Source organism: Cryptomeria japonica, chromosome 10 (assembly GCF_030272615.1).
Source record: "Cryptomeria japonica chromosome 10, Sugi_1.0, whole genome shotgun sequence".
Lineage (NCBI taxonomy): Eukaryota > Viridiplantae > Streptophyta > Pinopsida > Cupressales > Cupressaceae > Cryptomeria > Cryptomeria japonica.
This window is the reverse complement of record NC_081414.1, coordinates 716,165,533-716,182,505: the sequence shown is the minus strand read 5'-3', so window position 1 is coordinate 716,182,505 and position 16,973 is coordinate 716,165,533. Positions and strand designations below refer to the sequence as shown.

Genomic DNA, 16,973 nt, shown 5'->3' with positions numbered 1-16,973 from the left:
CCCATCTCTCGAGGGGGCATACCACCCATTAAATTTGCATTTTATGGGGCATTTCTTCACACCTATTTTTCTTTCTTTGAAACGACGCGATAAACCGCACCGTCTCAAAGAGGGGCAAATGTAGTCACATAAATCTGTCCACTTAATTAAATGAATACTTAGTATTTATTTGATTATTTAACCAAATTCAGACCATTAATTAAATAAATAAATCATATTTATTTAATTAAATATTCTCTCACATTTAAATAAATTAATATTTATTTAAATCCCCCAAAATCCCACCTCTCACATTTAAATAAATTAACATTTATTTAAATCACCTTTATCCTCTACCCACTTGCATTTTCCTACAAAAGCAAGTTGCACAACTATTTTAAATAAATTATTTATTTAAAATCCTATTTATCCTCACCCACTTGAAACCTTTAATGGTTTCCCTTAAAGTATTCAAACTTGATGGCTTTAAAGTCTTCAAACTTGATGGCTTCCTTCTATAGTCTTCTTAAGACTTTAATGGTTTTCCTTAAAGTCTTCAAGCCTTTAATGGTTTCCCTCAAAGTCTTCAAGCATTTTAATGCTTTATCTTCATTTTTCTCATTTAAATAAATTAATATTTATTTGAATATTTATCCAAATGCAAATTACACCATTTAATTGAAATAAATGATTTTATTTTAATTGAAAATACCAAAATTTCTCCCACTTGCATTTTCCTACAAAATCCACTTGCATGCCTAAACCCCTTCTAGAATTTTCTAATCACTTCTAAATAACCTAACCCCTTCTCTAAACTTTGTCACATTCCTAAGCAAAAGGGAAGTCACTTCTCAAACCCTCAAAGTCTTTGATAACCATTAAAGGCTTTCAACCTTCAACCACTAAATGGCTCAAAGTCTTTGATAACCATTGAAGGCTTTCAACCTTCAACCACTTAATCCCCAAAGTCTCCAATAACCATTAATGGTTACCTCAAACCCTCCCACATGGTTAAAACATTTGTTTTGACTCAACCTCTACCCAACCCAAAGGTCTCATCAGGCCATTAATGCTTTGACCATGATTATCTCTTAAACATTTGCACAAAGGTTTATCCTTGGATTAACTCTTAATCCAGTGGGTAATCTTAATTTGGACTTGACCCTTAGCCTCTAGATAACCATGAGGTCTTCTCAGGCCTTTAATGCCTCCAACCTCTTCTCTCAACCCAATCCTATGTTGACACTTGTCACCATTTTATTGGTGCCAATTGTGCACATGGATCCTCAACTTTCAAACTTGGCCCTTGATTAAACCATTCAATCTTAACCCTTCATTTCCCCATTTCTTCTATAAATAGAACCCTTCTCCTCAAGAAAAGAGAAGCATTAGAGTATTGTTGTTATACTGGCATTAGCATAGAGATTTTTCATAGCATCACTATCTACTCTTGCATAGTATTTGCTTATCATATTCAACCATCTTGAATCTCCATATGGCATCCATGGCTAGTGCTAAAAGCTGAGAGCTACACTCATTTGGGACTTGGAGAGGAGAGGAACAAGGGAGGAGCAACTATGAGCATCTTGATTAGCTATTTTATTCTATGTTTATATGCTTTCTATTTCATGCTTAATATCTCTCTTGATATGCCTGTTTAGGATAATCTTTTGTTGCTAACACTAACATTTGTTTCTTGTGCTCTTGTGTGTGTTGCCATCAAACAAATTTTCTAATCCTTTTTGCAGAGCATCAATGCTAAAGGAGAAATGCAATGCAAAATGTAAAATGCACCAAGGCGGGTGCTAAACTAGGTGTGAAATTGTACCACCCTAGCAAGTGCGTACAATTTACGATGCTACAATTAGAAAAAGACATGATAGGCCCAAACCTGATACATAACTGTTGAGAAAGCACACAAGGGGTAAATCACAAGCAATGAGACCACTAGGAAGAACAAAAACTAAAAAAGGTGAGCCCTTTTTGAAACACACTTTTGGGTAGAGCACAAAATCAGAAAGAACAAGGTTCCCGAAAAACCAAAACTAACTAATAAAAAACATAGGGACTTAGGAGCACCTTAAACCATTTTCCTGACAAACCCTTATGCTTGCAACAACAAAGCTAGGGCAACAAACAACACACTGTGGATTTTAAAATTCATCCCACCACCTTGTAGCTAAATTCACCATGTTTCGCTAAAGAATAGACTAGAACAAAACAATCTATAAGGTTTTCAAAGGCATCCCTTAACCTTCTGTTGGTGAAGATCTGTACAAGAAACACAACATACAAGAAACACAACAAGGGCTTCCTCTATACGCCTATTATTTGCAGAACTAAAAACCAAAACCCCACCATTTATAGAGTACATGGTACCTACGATAGGTAACATGAGAGGGTGAGGACCAATGGGGGAAAAAGAAAAGGCTGGAAGAGGGAGTGATCGCTTCAGATAAGAGTCTAGAAAAAAACATAGCAATAGGTAGGAAGGGAGGAATACCTACTTTGGTTAAGTGCTCCTAGGATAACTGACTGTTACCACTCCCCCTCATCCAACCAACCACCTGCAGCAACAAACTATTTCCAGAATAAACCAATAAAGAAACAAATAATATTTTTAAAATTATGAAATCAGGAAAAATGATTTTCAATTATAAAATTGTAACATTATTTTATTTTTTCCTGTATCATGATTGACTTGTCACTGAAAAATTGCATGCAACAGATGCATGAATAATCCGGAGGATGCAACAGATGCATGAATAATTCGGAGGAGGCAACAACTAATAAAAATAGAAAATATTATTTTGTATCTTCTAATCTGTTATGGCCATAATTATTGTGTCTAATTCTAATTTTCTTTTATATTGGAAAAATCCCTAAAGAGTCTATTCTGTGAATGACATGGAATTCAAGATGTGACATTGTACCTATGTTTAGTCTTTTCTCATGTCACTTTGAGCCATCTGATCTATTATACATGTTATAAAGGTTCCAATTCAGTTACTGTTTATGCTCTGTTGTAACTCTTTTGGCTGTTTGAATAGGTTTTGCCAACTGTGATAGATATTTGTGTTGTTTTTATAATCAGTTTGGATGCTGGTATGAGTTTTTTCTTTCATTTTCTGCCATTCAATTTGAACTGCTCATTATCCCTTTTTTTTATATAAGACTTGTATTCTGCTTGGTTCAATAAAAGAGAAAAAGAAAAGAAAGATGTAATATATGAATTTAATGTATCATTTACAATCACGAGGTTTGCTTTCCATATGGCAGAACAATCAAGACAAAGTTTCTTAACCTTGGCAGAATATTATTTTATCATATTTCAATACTTCAAACAGTCTGAGAAGCATGCGATGGTTAAGAAAAACTAAATAGAGCAAATTAACACTACTTTAAATACATTATTACTAATCTACGCATACATCTGTGTCAGTCCTCTAGTTAACTTTTGCTTGGTTTTTCATTACAGTTCTTTGGATCAAACACTGTATCCTTGCTTGGTTTCTCTGGAGCCTTGACTGGTTGATTATCATGTTGTGGAGGAGGTCCTTTATTTTTGCTATGGAGGAATACCATTATGTTTCTCAGAAGTCATCAGTCTTCACATTTGACCGTATTTATTAATTAAATAAAAATCAAAATAGAAATGTGTAGGTTGATGGCTGCATAGACAATATCACGGAAAATCCTCCACTTTGTCCCATATAAAACATGTTGTTTTGTCGTTTTACAATAGTGGTAAGAAGTTTGCGTGCATGATGTGGTTTATTTATTAAATACCTATCTATCAACGTACAATCATTGTCGCTAAGAGTTTGGTATAAATGTAATTAGTCTATTGCATGCTTTAAAGGCATTCAAAATGTAACCAATAAGGTATAAATTCTATCGCCATCTATAAGAAAAAAAAATCTTTATTTTAATGAAAATGTGTTAATATCTTTTCTAAGTAGTTTAGTCAAATTGAATATAATTATATAATTATCTTTTGATTTTTGTTTGGGATATAAATAGATTGGATATAAAATATTATGTTGTTATATGAACTTTTGGTTATTATGATAGATTATTTATCTTTATTGAAGCAATTTAATTAAACATAAACATCGAACATGTAAAGAAAATGGATATTATGTCATGATGAATTTGACAAAATAAGAATCTTTTTATAAGGGTGGTTTAGTTGAATTTGAAATTGAAATTAAGATATTATACTTTCTTGGAATACTATATAAACATAAATTTTTATGCATTTTAAATTTTTTTTTACCTATTTTGTGCCCACCTTTTCCCCCCTAATCTATTCCTTTTGACCCCTTTCCCACCGGGCTTCCTTCTCCCCTTATTATGTTCCCCTTTTTATATGTCTTGCTCTATTTCTAGGACCAATTTCTTATCCTTAAATTTCCTCTTCCTCTTTCATGTGTCTCTACATTTCCCAATAAGCATATTTCACACATGTCCAACCATGTTATCATTTCCTAGGTTGTTACTCCAAAAATTAAAATCTTCCATAGCTTTCAAATCTGAAATACAATTGAGTTGAAACCACCTCTTTCTTCCTACCTAAGCTCTTGTTCCTTGAGATATAGGACACATGTTGTGCCATTAGGAGAGCTTATATGAGCCACCATTTTTTAGCTAAAAAAAATTAATGAAAAGCTTATTCACTATTAGTTAAGATCAATTGAATGATTCCTACTTAGATTGAAAAAATATGAACCCCCCAAAATCTATAAATGAGTCTTCCTATCGTCATTTTAAGAATGCACACCAAGATGCATGCAGAGAGATAGGGGACAAAAACATAGCCAACATTATTTTTTGGTCTAAACAACATATAACACTAAGTATTTTATATTATGCTCACATTGTAACATATGTGCATTATAACATTATATACATTCTCACATTTTGCAAGCTATAAAAGCCAAAAAAATGCTCAAAAAATATAAGCACATTAGAAAATGGTCATATTTTATGACCCTTTATTTTACTTTTATGCCTCACAAAATTTGAATTTGTTGTAACATGCTCACATTATAATCTACTTTGCAAACTACAAATTCTTATGATTGTGTTTGGTTAGGCATCTAATTCAAAGGATTGAAATGCATGTCATTTTCAACGTGTTATTTGTAAAAGATAGAAAACAACTAAAATGTTAAGCACACTCCCTATCAAATTTATAAATTATTTTATGTTAAACTAAAAATCAACACAATAATGTCAAGTTCTCTCTTAAAATTCTAACTATTTAACAATTTTACATTTAGAATATTTTAAGATTCTTTTTTTCAATTTGTTTTCCTAGAGAGATTTTTCCTTGGTTTTAGAACTCCATCTAAGCCCCAACATGGCAAGGAACACGATGTTAGTAAATGTTTGATGTGGTTTTTAAACTACCTCTAAGGTAAACAAAATTGTATTTTTCACAAACAATGTCGACAAGCAAGGGGGATTTGATATGCAATGAGGAATGTGATAGGTTTTGATTTTAAAAGTAAAGACGAGAATATGAGAACATTCAATTTTTAAGAAGGAATTTTAAAAGGTAGTTAAGAACTTAGTGAATTGGTGCTACTTTTATTCACTTACTTCTTATTGAGGTTGGGGAGTTCTCCTAGCTATTTACAATACTTCAAATAGTCACCCTTCAATTTGAGGTGCCTATTTTGGGGGAAATAGTTATGTGCCCTCAATTTGGTGATGCTATAAAGAGCCATGGCTAGTGATTGACACCTTGTTGTTGATAAGATGGATTTTGGATAATTTTGTGAAGAGGTTCATTCCCTACAATTCCCAAATGCTTATGTGGATGCCAAAGCTTTCTAAGGGGAGAACTTGCTCAGTCCAAAACATATTTAGTAGAATTTTATATATGTATTTACATATACATATAGATATATGTGTGTATTTACACATATACATATATATTTTATGCGGTACATGTGCATAAATGTCTTTATGGATATCTATAGATTCTTAGGGAAATCTTCTCAGCTAAAATCACACTTATGACACTTACTAATATGATTATAATATTAAATTGGAGATTTAAAAAATATTATCTTGGAAGTATTAATATGTGCCGTTACACACCATCACGTGCTCTCACTGCTTTTTGACATAATTAATTTTTTTTACTTTATTGGCTATAAATTATTTTATTTAACACTTTTTTAATTAACTTTGTAATGGAGAAATGATGCGAATTTAGAAATTTGTTGTGGGGCTTTCGAGGGTTCACACTGAAGAAGACATAAAGTAGGGTAGGCTAGAAGAAAGTAGAAGAGAAAGAGCTTGGCGTTTTCCTTTCAAGAGAGCACAATAAAGTGCAATAAATACGACAGAGACACTCTATTCGAATAGTTTATCATGCACGTCAAACCCCTTAGGCTGATTGATATATGTGTTAGATGAGATGATATTTGCTTGTAACATTCGGTTCAGACCGTTGTGAGTGTCCACGCCTTTATCCAAAGCTCTTAGTTTGTTCCGAGCAGGGAGGAGGGTGATACGGTTGTGGAATCTGGCTCTACGCCAGCCAATTGCATTTGCTTAAAGTTTCTGCAGCCTTCTTAACCATTTCAATTTGGAAAGGAGGGAGATCTAAGAAGCCAAGGAAGCAATGAATCCAAGGAAGATCTATGTGAAGCACAATCCAGATTAGGTGATAACAAATTTTGCATTGTGATTCTCTAATCTAATATCTTATCTATATTTGATTGATATTCAAAGTTGAGTTTCCAAACGAATGCATAGATTTTATTTCTAAAGTTGATTTAGTCTAGAATTCTCATCACTATATCATTCACTATATGACTAAGAATCAAACCTATACCTACCCTCCTCTGCTCTGTAGTATATACTTCATTTTTGCTAATTTCGATGATGGGAAAAAAAAAGGATGAAAATGGTTGCTTTGCAAAAGAATCATATTATAAGTATTTATTTTTAGGTCACTTTTACCTTAGTCTTATGTTGGAATTGGTAGATGTATGTTGATGTGTAACCGTCATTTAATTTTATAACAGGGATTTAATATTCTTCTATAATCATGTTGCATGATCGTGTGATGAATGTTTTAGTATTTAGTAAGGGGAAAAGATTATCTATGTATTAAAGCGATGAGATTTCCACAATCTATTTTGTATTCTAATGTATTTTTCTGGATTCGATTGTGTGTATTTTTTTCCATCAACATTTCAAATCACACTCCGTGATTCATGTCTTTGGAATTCTTTTAATCCCTATGATAAATCACAGAGTGTGATTCAAAATGTTGATGGAAAAAAAAATACACACAATCGAATCTAGAAAAATACATTAGAATTATCTATGTAGTTGAGATTGTAGTAGTAGTCATAATTTTAGGGAATTTATTTCTAGTAATGTATCATTTTATTTTAGTTTTTGAATCTCATTTATTTGATTAAAACTAAGCTGATAGTTGTGTTGATATCATCTTAATGATCTTTCTAAATGAAGATATAGTGTTCTTTCCCATAAGTGTAGATGACCTATGCTATTTTTTAATTCTCCTCCATAAAGAATCTTGGATATTGCAATTTTGACAAGTCTAACATGTGAGCTACCCTTTATGACTATCCAACATTAAATAACTTAAGTTGAACAAAAGATCATTGGGTGAACCACTAGACTTCAAGGTAATCATCTTCTATTAAGGTGATATTGGTGTTCTCCCTTTTTGCATGCTTAAAAATAAAATTAGATAGTGAGGTTACTATTGAGGAATGTACTTACAAGTTATGTATGAGAGTAGAAGTTATGTATGAGAGTAGATCTGAGGGACTCTAATAAATTATAATTATAGAAATGTATAATTATATAAATGTATAATTGTAAGGTTTGTGTACACATTTATATATTAATATTTCATTTGTTCAACAATTGTGTGTTTAAACATGCATAATACAAAATAGGTGTAACTATTTTCATGCTATAGTATATTGTCAAGTTTTACTTTTAAAAATGTCTCTGATATATTCTACATCCATTATGAAAGACATGATCAAAATACCTTTGTTCAATTGTGAACCTACTATTGGGAGGATACAAATTCTTTTTTAGTGTGTTTTGAAGCAAAAATTTAACTAGATGGCTAGTTTAGCTATAGATCAAATGAAGTGTAATTTTGTGGTAATTTCATGTGTTTGGTGATAGTTGAAATAATAATCTAAGTGTTCCATCATTTATTTTATATAATTTATCTCTTTAATCCTTCAAGAAAAGTCTATAGTAAATAATTGTTGAAAATGCAAATAATGTGTATAGATAATTTGCCCATGGGTAATCTATCTATGATAGCTTGTGATGGAGGTTATGTGGAGATTTATACAATGTTCTTAAAGACTTCTCATACCTTGCTTAGGAAATGATTGTGATAATGTTGGACATATCTCCCTTGTGTCAATCCACTGATAGCATAGGTTATAACTTACGATTGGTACTTTGTATACTATACATAATCAATAGAAGCATAGTACTTTGAGTATCTTTGTAGGGAGACCTATGTGTAAATAATCTTCATCTCAAATCTATCTTAGAATTCATCTTTGTTTCACCTTAGTGGGTTGTAGCAAACGAGAGAGGTATGAAGCCCTAGAAAGGGTTGTGTACCCTCTTTTATAAATTTATATGATTTTTAAGTTGAACCATAAAGTCTTTGTGCATTCACAAAGGTAAGGCTATCTATGATGAGTGCCCAAGACTTTAGGTTTGGCCCTTAGGTCTGGCTCTTTTGAGTTTGTCTAGTTTTGCCATTCCTTCCTAATGTTGTATGTTTGTATTTGTGAGTTCAATGGTAAATGGCTATATGATTGATCCAATTAAAAGTAATAATATGATTTATTTTGTCGATCATGTATCCAAGATTTGATAAATTTGATATTGTGCATCTAGTGGCGTAAACATATATGTAGGAACATGCGACAAGTCGAGCCAAGTACTATATAGGGATGAGGAACTCAGGTATGAAGTGACAAGTTTGTTAAGTGAGTGTTGCTTAAATTAAAATCATTATGTTATAGTGAGTATGATGTCAATCCCTTTTAATAGTTATGTGATATGTAGATTAAAATAAAAGATTGTTTCTACTTCTAAGTGATGTTCACTTGGGTAAGAAGTGGGCATTACATTAAATCTCAAATTGATGCTCAAATGAAAATGCATATTTCAAGAAAAAATATGGAAGAAATTAAGTGCTCAAGTTTGGAGGTGTGAAGCTAAGGTTAATGCTCAAATTTTGACTTGGAAACTCTTACACCTCAATTTGTTATTTGGTGACATGTTAAAATATATGATGGTTTAGCCAATGAAATGTGCATTATATCAATAAAATGAAACTTTAAAACATGTTTTTTGTGACTATGCATGGGCTAGGAGAAAATGGAATGTTATTTTAAAGTACCTTCCTTAATTGCAGTATATATATATTTAAAAAATACCCCATGTATAGCACACATTTATGTAAAAAATAGACTTTTTTTCTTCTTAACTGATCTTTTACACCTCTTTAGCACACCCATTGCACATCGTGATGTGATTGCAGTATATATATATATATTTTTAAATCTTGTACAAATGAAACAATTTCAAGCACAAAAAAATTGAACATAAAAAAATTAGAAGTATTGGTAGATCCACCAGCAAAAAATGCACATTAATCTTACTTTTAGTAAAATGAATCTATGCAATTTGTGGAGTCTTCCCAATCTTTGTAGATTCAATTTTCTGCAGTTTTCAATCTTTGCAATTATTGCAATTTTTTTGATATTGAGATTTAAATATTGTAACATCTTCAATTATTATTTGAGAGACAAAAAATTAATATTTATTTTTGGGTACTCGATACATAAGGTTTCTCTAGATTTTCATAGATTTTCTTATTTCTATATCTTTTTGGATGAAACTCGCGACATAGGAGGATTTATTTTGTTGGAATATCTTATGGCTGTTTACTTGCCCTGATGCAGATTTCAGACCACATTTAATATTTACAATAAAAACATTAAATAAATGCAATGGCTTCTGCTGGAATAAACCAATAATGAAACAAATAATATTTTTAAAATTATTAAATTAGGCAAAATGATTTTCAACTATAAAATTGTAAGAATATATTTTTTTTCCTGTATCATGATTGACTTGTCACTAAAAAATTGCATGCGACAGATGCATGAATAATCCAGAGGAGGCAACAACTAATAAAAATAGAAAATAATATTTTGTATCTTCTAATCTATTATGGGCATAATTATTGCGTCTAATTTTAATTTTTCTTTATACTGAGAAAATCCGTAAAGAGGCTATTCTTTGAATGCCACAGATGCATGAATAATCTAGATGAGGCAACAACTAATAAAAATAGAAAATAATATTTTGTATCTTCTAATCTATTATGGGCATAATTATTGAGTCTAATTTTAATTTTTCTTTATACTGAGAAAATCTGTAAAGAGGCTATTCTTTACATTGTACTTACGTTTAGTCTTTTCTCATGTCACTTTGAACCATCTGATCTATTATATATGTTATAAAGGTTCCAATTCAGCCACTGTTTATGCTGTGTTGTAATTTTGCCAACTGTGATAGATATTTGTGTTGTTTTTGTAATCAGTTTGAATGCTGATCTGAGATTTTTCTTTCATTTTCTGCAAGTTCAATTTGAACAGCTCATTATCCTTTTTTTTATAAGACTTGTATTCTGCTTGGTTCAATTAAAAAAAAGAAGAAAAAAGATGTGACGTGCACGGTACAATAATTTCGCTTGGTTGAAATAACTTAAAAGCATAATACGGATATATGTTGAACAGCAGCTACAATTAAATACAGTAATTATATATTTGCAAAAAAGTCTAAAATACCTACATAGGTATACGAATTTAATGCAACAGTTACAATCACGAGGTTTTCTTTCCATATGGCAGAACAATCAAGACAAACTTTCTGAACCTTGGCAGAATATTATATTATCATATTCCAATACTTCAAACAGTCTGACAAGCGTGCGATGGTTAAGCAAAACTACATAGACCAAATTAACATTACTTTGACTACATTATTACTAATCTGCGCATACATCTGTGCAAAACTACATAGAGCAAATTAACACTACTTTGACTACATTATTACTAAGCTACGCATACATCTGTGACAGTCCTCTAGTTAATTTTTGCTTGGTTTCTCATTATGGTTCTTTGGATCAGACAGTGTATCCTTGGTTGGTTTTTTTGGAGCCTTGACTGGCTGATTATCATGCTGTGGAGGAGGTCCTTTATTTATGCCTGGATCTTTTGGATCCTTCAAACTCGCAGTAGCAGCCTGCATCCACAAGCAACCACCAAAATTCTAAGAATTAGCAAAATCGTTTCGAAAATGAAGATATGAATTAATTTTTGCAGATAAATAAATGAGACATTAATTGGCATAAATGTCCTAACACTTCGTTCGAAATACAAAAATGATGTTAGAAAGGTTCAGAATTGTCAATAGACAAAACAGAATGGCGGAAAAAACACATTATGTCAAATGATTTAATACTATGTGGTAGCACGATGAAAAATCCTATTTGAGGTTACAATAAGGCTAGAATTTTAATAACACAGCTGAAGAACAGCTTAAATTAAATTGAATAGATGGACTGTCTCCAAAGAAAAGTGGAAAGAAAGAATTTGTGTCTTTTGTAGAAAATTCAAATTAAGCAACACTTCATCATTGAATGTGCAGCATATGAAAATATCTACAAGTAATTTGAAAATATTTTGAAGATAGACAGTCTAAACAAACTTTTTGAATAGACAAGACTTCACAAATTAACAAGCTACTTGATCAAAATTCATTATAGAAAAATTTACATAAGAAGAAATGTACAAATATGTCAATACTGTGACATATCTCATGATCTTTTAGACCACTCGATTTCATGAACATCATTAAAATTTGTGTCCATTCAATATTCTTTTGAGAACACTTTTTAATCACAGATTAAACCCAAAAACGCACTGTAGAGAAGGGAAGCACAATTACTCCCAAGAGCTTCAACAGTCCGTGTGCTCAGATTTAGACTTTACCTTAAAGAAAAATAGAAAGCAATAAAAAAAAAATTATGCCCACTTCAGTTACTAAAATATAAAACTTCTAACTTGCAAGTGACAGGAGATCAAAGGTTCAAAACAGTACAAACAATATGCTAATCTCCAGTAATAGTTCAATGTTATTTAGAATGTAATACTTACAGATGAAAACATTTTAATGATCCCTCTAGAGGCAGGCTTAATTGATTTCCTGGTAAAGAAACTGGTAGTTTTCCCACCCATATCGGCATCTTCTCCTGAGAAAATACACGCAAAGCCAAATAACTGTAAATTTAAAGAACAATTAAGAATGGTATAGGTAGAAAGAGAAATAATTTTTCAAGCTTTGATAAAAAACCAAAAACCTTTTGTAAAGATTTCCTTGGCGCCTGGTGTCTGAGGAAGCTTATCAGTATCTCCCTTTAGAACATAAGCAAAGCCGCGTTGAACAAAATTTACATTTCTGAGAGCAGTCGGATTGGAGAATTTACAAATATTAGCCATGTTGAGGCACTAGTTGGATTCATCATGATTAGTTGTGCTTATAAATAGTGTTCTGATTAGATTCAGTGTCTTTCCAAGAAAGTGAAGAGAAATTGCAGAAGGAATGCCAGTATGTTTCGCAGAAGTCACCAGTCTTCACATTTGACCGTATTTATTAATTAAATAAAAATCAGAATATAAATCCGCAGGCTGATGCAGCATATAGACAATATCGCGGAAAATTCTCCAGATTGTCGCATGTAAAATATAAGACAACCTGCTTTGTCGTATTACGATAGTGGTAAGAAGTTGGCGTGCATGATGTAGTTAATTTATTGAAAACCTATCTATCAAGGAATAATCATTGTCGGTAAGACCTGACTATAAATGTAATTAACCTATAATGCTTTAATACAATCAAAATTTAGTCAAGAAGGTATAAATTCAATCGCTGTCAATAAGAAATTTATTTATTTATTTTATTTTAATTAAATTGTGTTAATATCTTTTCTAAGTAGTTTAGTCAAATTAAATATAATTAAACAATTATCTTTTGTTTGGGTATAAATATATTGAATATAAAATCTTGTGGTGTTATGAAATTTTGGTGATTGTGATGGAGCATTTATTTTCTTAGATTTTATGTCATGGTGAATTTGACAAAATGAGATTTTTTGTAACACCATGTTAGTTGAATGTGAACTTGGAATGAAGGTGTCTCAATTTCTTTAGGTACTATAAAAACATTATTTCCATTTCTTGTAATAGTTTTTACGTATTTTTTGCTCACTATAGTTTTTGTCTAATCTATTCATTTTGACCACTTTCTAGCCTACTTTCTTTCTTCCATTAGCTTGTTGCCCTTTTTATGTGTCCTCTATATTTCTATGACCAATTTCTTAGCCCCATTTTCTCTTTCCTCTTTTTATGTGTTTCTACATCTCCTTGCTAAGTTACTCCTTACTTAATCCAACCACGTTCTCATTTCCAAGGTTATTACTCCAAAAATTAAATGTTTGGATATCCTCTCTTATATGTTTTCACCTTATTTCTTCCATAAATTTTGCATCTAATTTCAATTGAGTTGAAACCACCTTTATTGATCTTGTTTTAGCCATCTCTTCTTTCCAAATAAGCTCGTGTTTCTTAGGATATGGGATAAATGTGCTATCATTAGGAGAACACAAGCATGCCACCATTTTTAAGCTTAACAAATTTAATGATAAACTTATTATTGCTTCACTAAGATCAATTCACTGATTCCTATTCAAAATAATAAAACGGGGTCCTTAAAAATTTATAGATTGGTCTTCCTACTCTTACTTTAAGAGTGCATACCAAGGCCAATGCACAAACATGGGGAATCAAAAAGTGGTCAATATTTTTTTGGTCTAAATATAATATAACACATGAATGTTATATCATGCGTTACATTATAAGATTCATGCATTATAATGTTCTCACATTTTGTAAGCCATAAAAGCAAAAAAAAACAAGGTTAGAAGAATTCTATCACATTATAAAATACTCATGTTTTGTGAGCATTTATTTTGCTTTTATGGGTCACAAAATGTAAGTGTGTTATAACATACTCACATTATTACTTGATTTACAAACTGCCAACCCTTATGATTGTATTTGATTTAGGAATGCAACCCACAAGATAAGACTTCCATGACATTTCCTAAAGATGTGGTTTTTGTAAATACAAGAGAAAAAAACTATATTGCAAGCATGCTCTCCATAAAATTTAATTCTTTTTATGTTAATCTAAAAAATAAAGGAAATAACGTCAAACTCTTTTTTAACATTCTAAATATCTAGTTTGTTTGCATTTAGAATATTTTAAGGTTTTGATCTTCAATTTCATTTGCTAGTGTCTTCTTTTTTCTCAAAACTTATGTATATGATTTTTGTCATTGATTTTTATCTATTCATCTAAATTTGAAATAAAGTCTATTTTTCTATTTTAGATTATGTTTTGTGCACATTAAATTAATTTCTCCACTTGTTGGTAACTCCAACTCCTTCATCAAAGATTCCAACCAATTTGTCCAGTTTATCAAGGACACCAAGTTGGACACTCGAGACACTCTTGTGAGCTTCGATGTGGTGTCCCTCTTCACCAAGGTCCCTATCCTAGACTCCATTGAGATTGTCAGGCTTAAGGTCAGTGAGGAGATCGCCTCTTTGGTGGAACTTTTCTTAAGGTCAACCTCAACAAAATTTCTCCTTCTATTGCCTTCACCAAAGAACTTGAATCCAACAACCTTTTATCTTTTCTCGATGTCTTAATCTGTAAAAAAATTGATGGATCCCTTGGTCGTTGGGTGTTTCGCAAAACTACCCACACTGACCTATATCTTCATTTGACTTCTCATCACCACTCTAGCCAGAAAGTTGGGATCCTAAAATCCCTGGCATTAAGAGCCCATCAGATTTGTGATGAGGACAACTTAGACCAAGAGCTCTCCCATCTTCGTCAAGTCTTCAAATGGAATGGCTACTCAAACAAGTAGATCTCTAGGGCCTTCCTCCAAGCCAAATCTCATTACCTTTCCATCTCTAATGCCCTGCCCTCCCCACCATCTCAGGCCCCGTTTGTCTCTCTCCCTTATGTTGAAGGCATATTGCACAATATCTCAAAAATCCTTGTGAAAAAAGGTCTCTGGTGTGCCTTCAAACCTGTTTCCACCATTAAGAGGCATGCCCCTCAGCTTAAGGATGCTAGGGATGCCTTCTTAGAGTCAGGTGTCTACAAGATTGTATGCTCTCATGGTACTCCATACATTGGTGAAACAGGTCGTTCGTTCATGACTAGAATAAAAGAGTCTTGTGTCAACATTGAGCATGAATGGGCCCTCAAATCAGCCTTAGTTGAGCATTCATCTACTACCAAGCACCATATTTGTTTGGAGGACACTCAAATATTGTGCAGGGAGAACAAGTTTTTGAAGAGAAAAGTTAAAGAGGCCATTTCTATTATTCATCACCCCTCCAATCTTAATCGTGACGATGGGTTAAACCTTAGTATCTCGTGGCATGCTTTTCTTTCTGTCCTCCAGTACCATCCCCGCCCCCCGCCTTGACTTCTCCCCCTCTTTCTTTTTCCTTAATGCGTCTCCCTCCCCCCTTTGGTTTATTTGCATATTTGTATATTTTCATTTATATATACATATACTGATATTTACATATGTATATTTATATTTGCATATGGCTATTGGTATATGTTAATGCTAATATACATATATGGTTTTGTGTCTCTGCCTTTTGGTATAGGTATGTGTTTATACACATATATGTAATTGTATATATGTGTATTGTATATATGTGTATGTATATATGTAATTGTATATATGTGTATGTATATATGATTAGTTGTGCTTATAAATAGTGTTGTGATTAGATTCAGTGTCTTTCCGAGAAAGTGAAGAGAAATTGTAGAAGGAATGCCAGTATGTTTCGCAGAAGTCATTAGTCTTCACATTTGACCGTATTTATTAATTAAATAAAAATCAGAATATAAATCCGCAGGCTGATGCAGCATATAGACAATATCGCGGAAAATTCTCCAGTTTGTCGCATGTAAAATATAAGACAACCTACTTTGTCGTATTACGATAGTGGCAAGAAGTTGGCGTGCATGATGTAGTTAACTTATTGAAAACCTATGTATCAAGGTATAATCATTGTCGGTAAGACCTGACTATAAATGTAATTAATCTATAATGCTTTAAATACAATCAAAATTTAGTCAAGAAGGTATAAATTCAATCGCTGTCGATAAGAGAAAATTTTATTTATTTTATTTTAATTAAATTGTGTCAATATCTTTTCTAAGTAGTTTAGTCAAATGAAATATAATTAAACAATTATCTTTTGTTTGGGTATAAATATATTGAATATAAAATCTTGTGTTGTTATGAAATTTTGGTGATTATGATGGAAAATTTATTTTCTTAGATTTTATGTCATGGTGAATTTGACAAAATGAGATTTTTTGTAAGACCAAGTTAGTTGAATGTGAACTTGGAATGAAGGTGTCTCGATTTCTTGAGGTACTATAAAAACATTATTTTCATGTCTTGTAATATTTTTTACGTATTTTTTGTTCATTATAGTTTTTGTCTAATCTATTCCTTTCGACCACTTTCTATCCTACTTTCTTTCTTCCATTAGCTTGTTGCCCTTTTTATGTGTCCTCTATATTTCTATTACCAATTTCTTAGCCCCATTTTTCTCTTTCCTCTTTTATGTGTTTCTACATCTCCTTCCAAAGTTACTCCTTACTTAGTCCAACCACGTTCTCATTTCCAAGGTTATTACTCCAAAAATTAAATGTTTGGATATCCTCTCTTATATGTTTTCACCTTATTTCTTCCATAAATTTTGCATACCTAATTT

At 31.8% G+C, this 16,973-nt stretch overlaps 1 protein-coding gene across 1 annotated transcript; it reads right to left on the bottom strand.

The window, feature by feature from the left end:
* Positions 1–10,956: 10,956 nt before the first annotated feature.
* On the bottom strand, positions 10,957–12,707 carry LOC131068134 (uncharacterized). The gene is made up of 3 exons (XM_058003319.2): positions 12,452–12,707; positions 12,249–12,343; positions 10,957–11,334 (listed from the first exon to the last, which is right to left on the bottom strand). The coding sequence occupies exons 1-3, from the start codon at positions 12,588–12,590 to the stop codon at positions 11,179–11,181; spliced, it is 390 nt and encodes a 129-aa protein (XP_057859302.2). The 5' UTR covers positions 12,591–12,707; the 3' UTR covers positions 10,957–11,178.
* Positions 12,708–16,973: the final 4,266 nt, after the last annotated feature.

Coding starts and splice junctions, on each gene's coding strand:
- LOC131068134 (XM_058003319.2), bottom strand. CDS start 12,590: ATGGCTAATATTTGTAAATTCTCCAATCCGACTGCTCTCAGAAATGTA. Junction 12,344..12,451: donor CAAGGAAATCTTTACAAAAG/GTTTTTGGTTTT, acceptor GTATTTTCTCAG/GAGAAGATGCCGATATGGGT. Junction 11,335..12,248: donor TCATTAAAATGTTTTCATCT/GTAAGTATTACA, acceptor TTGTGGATGCAG/GCTGCTACTGCGAGTTTGAA.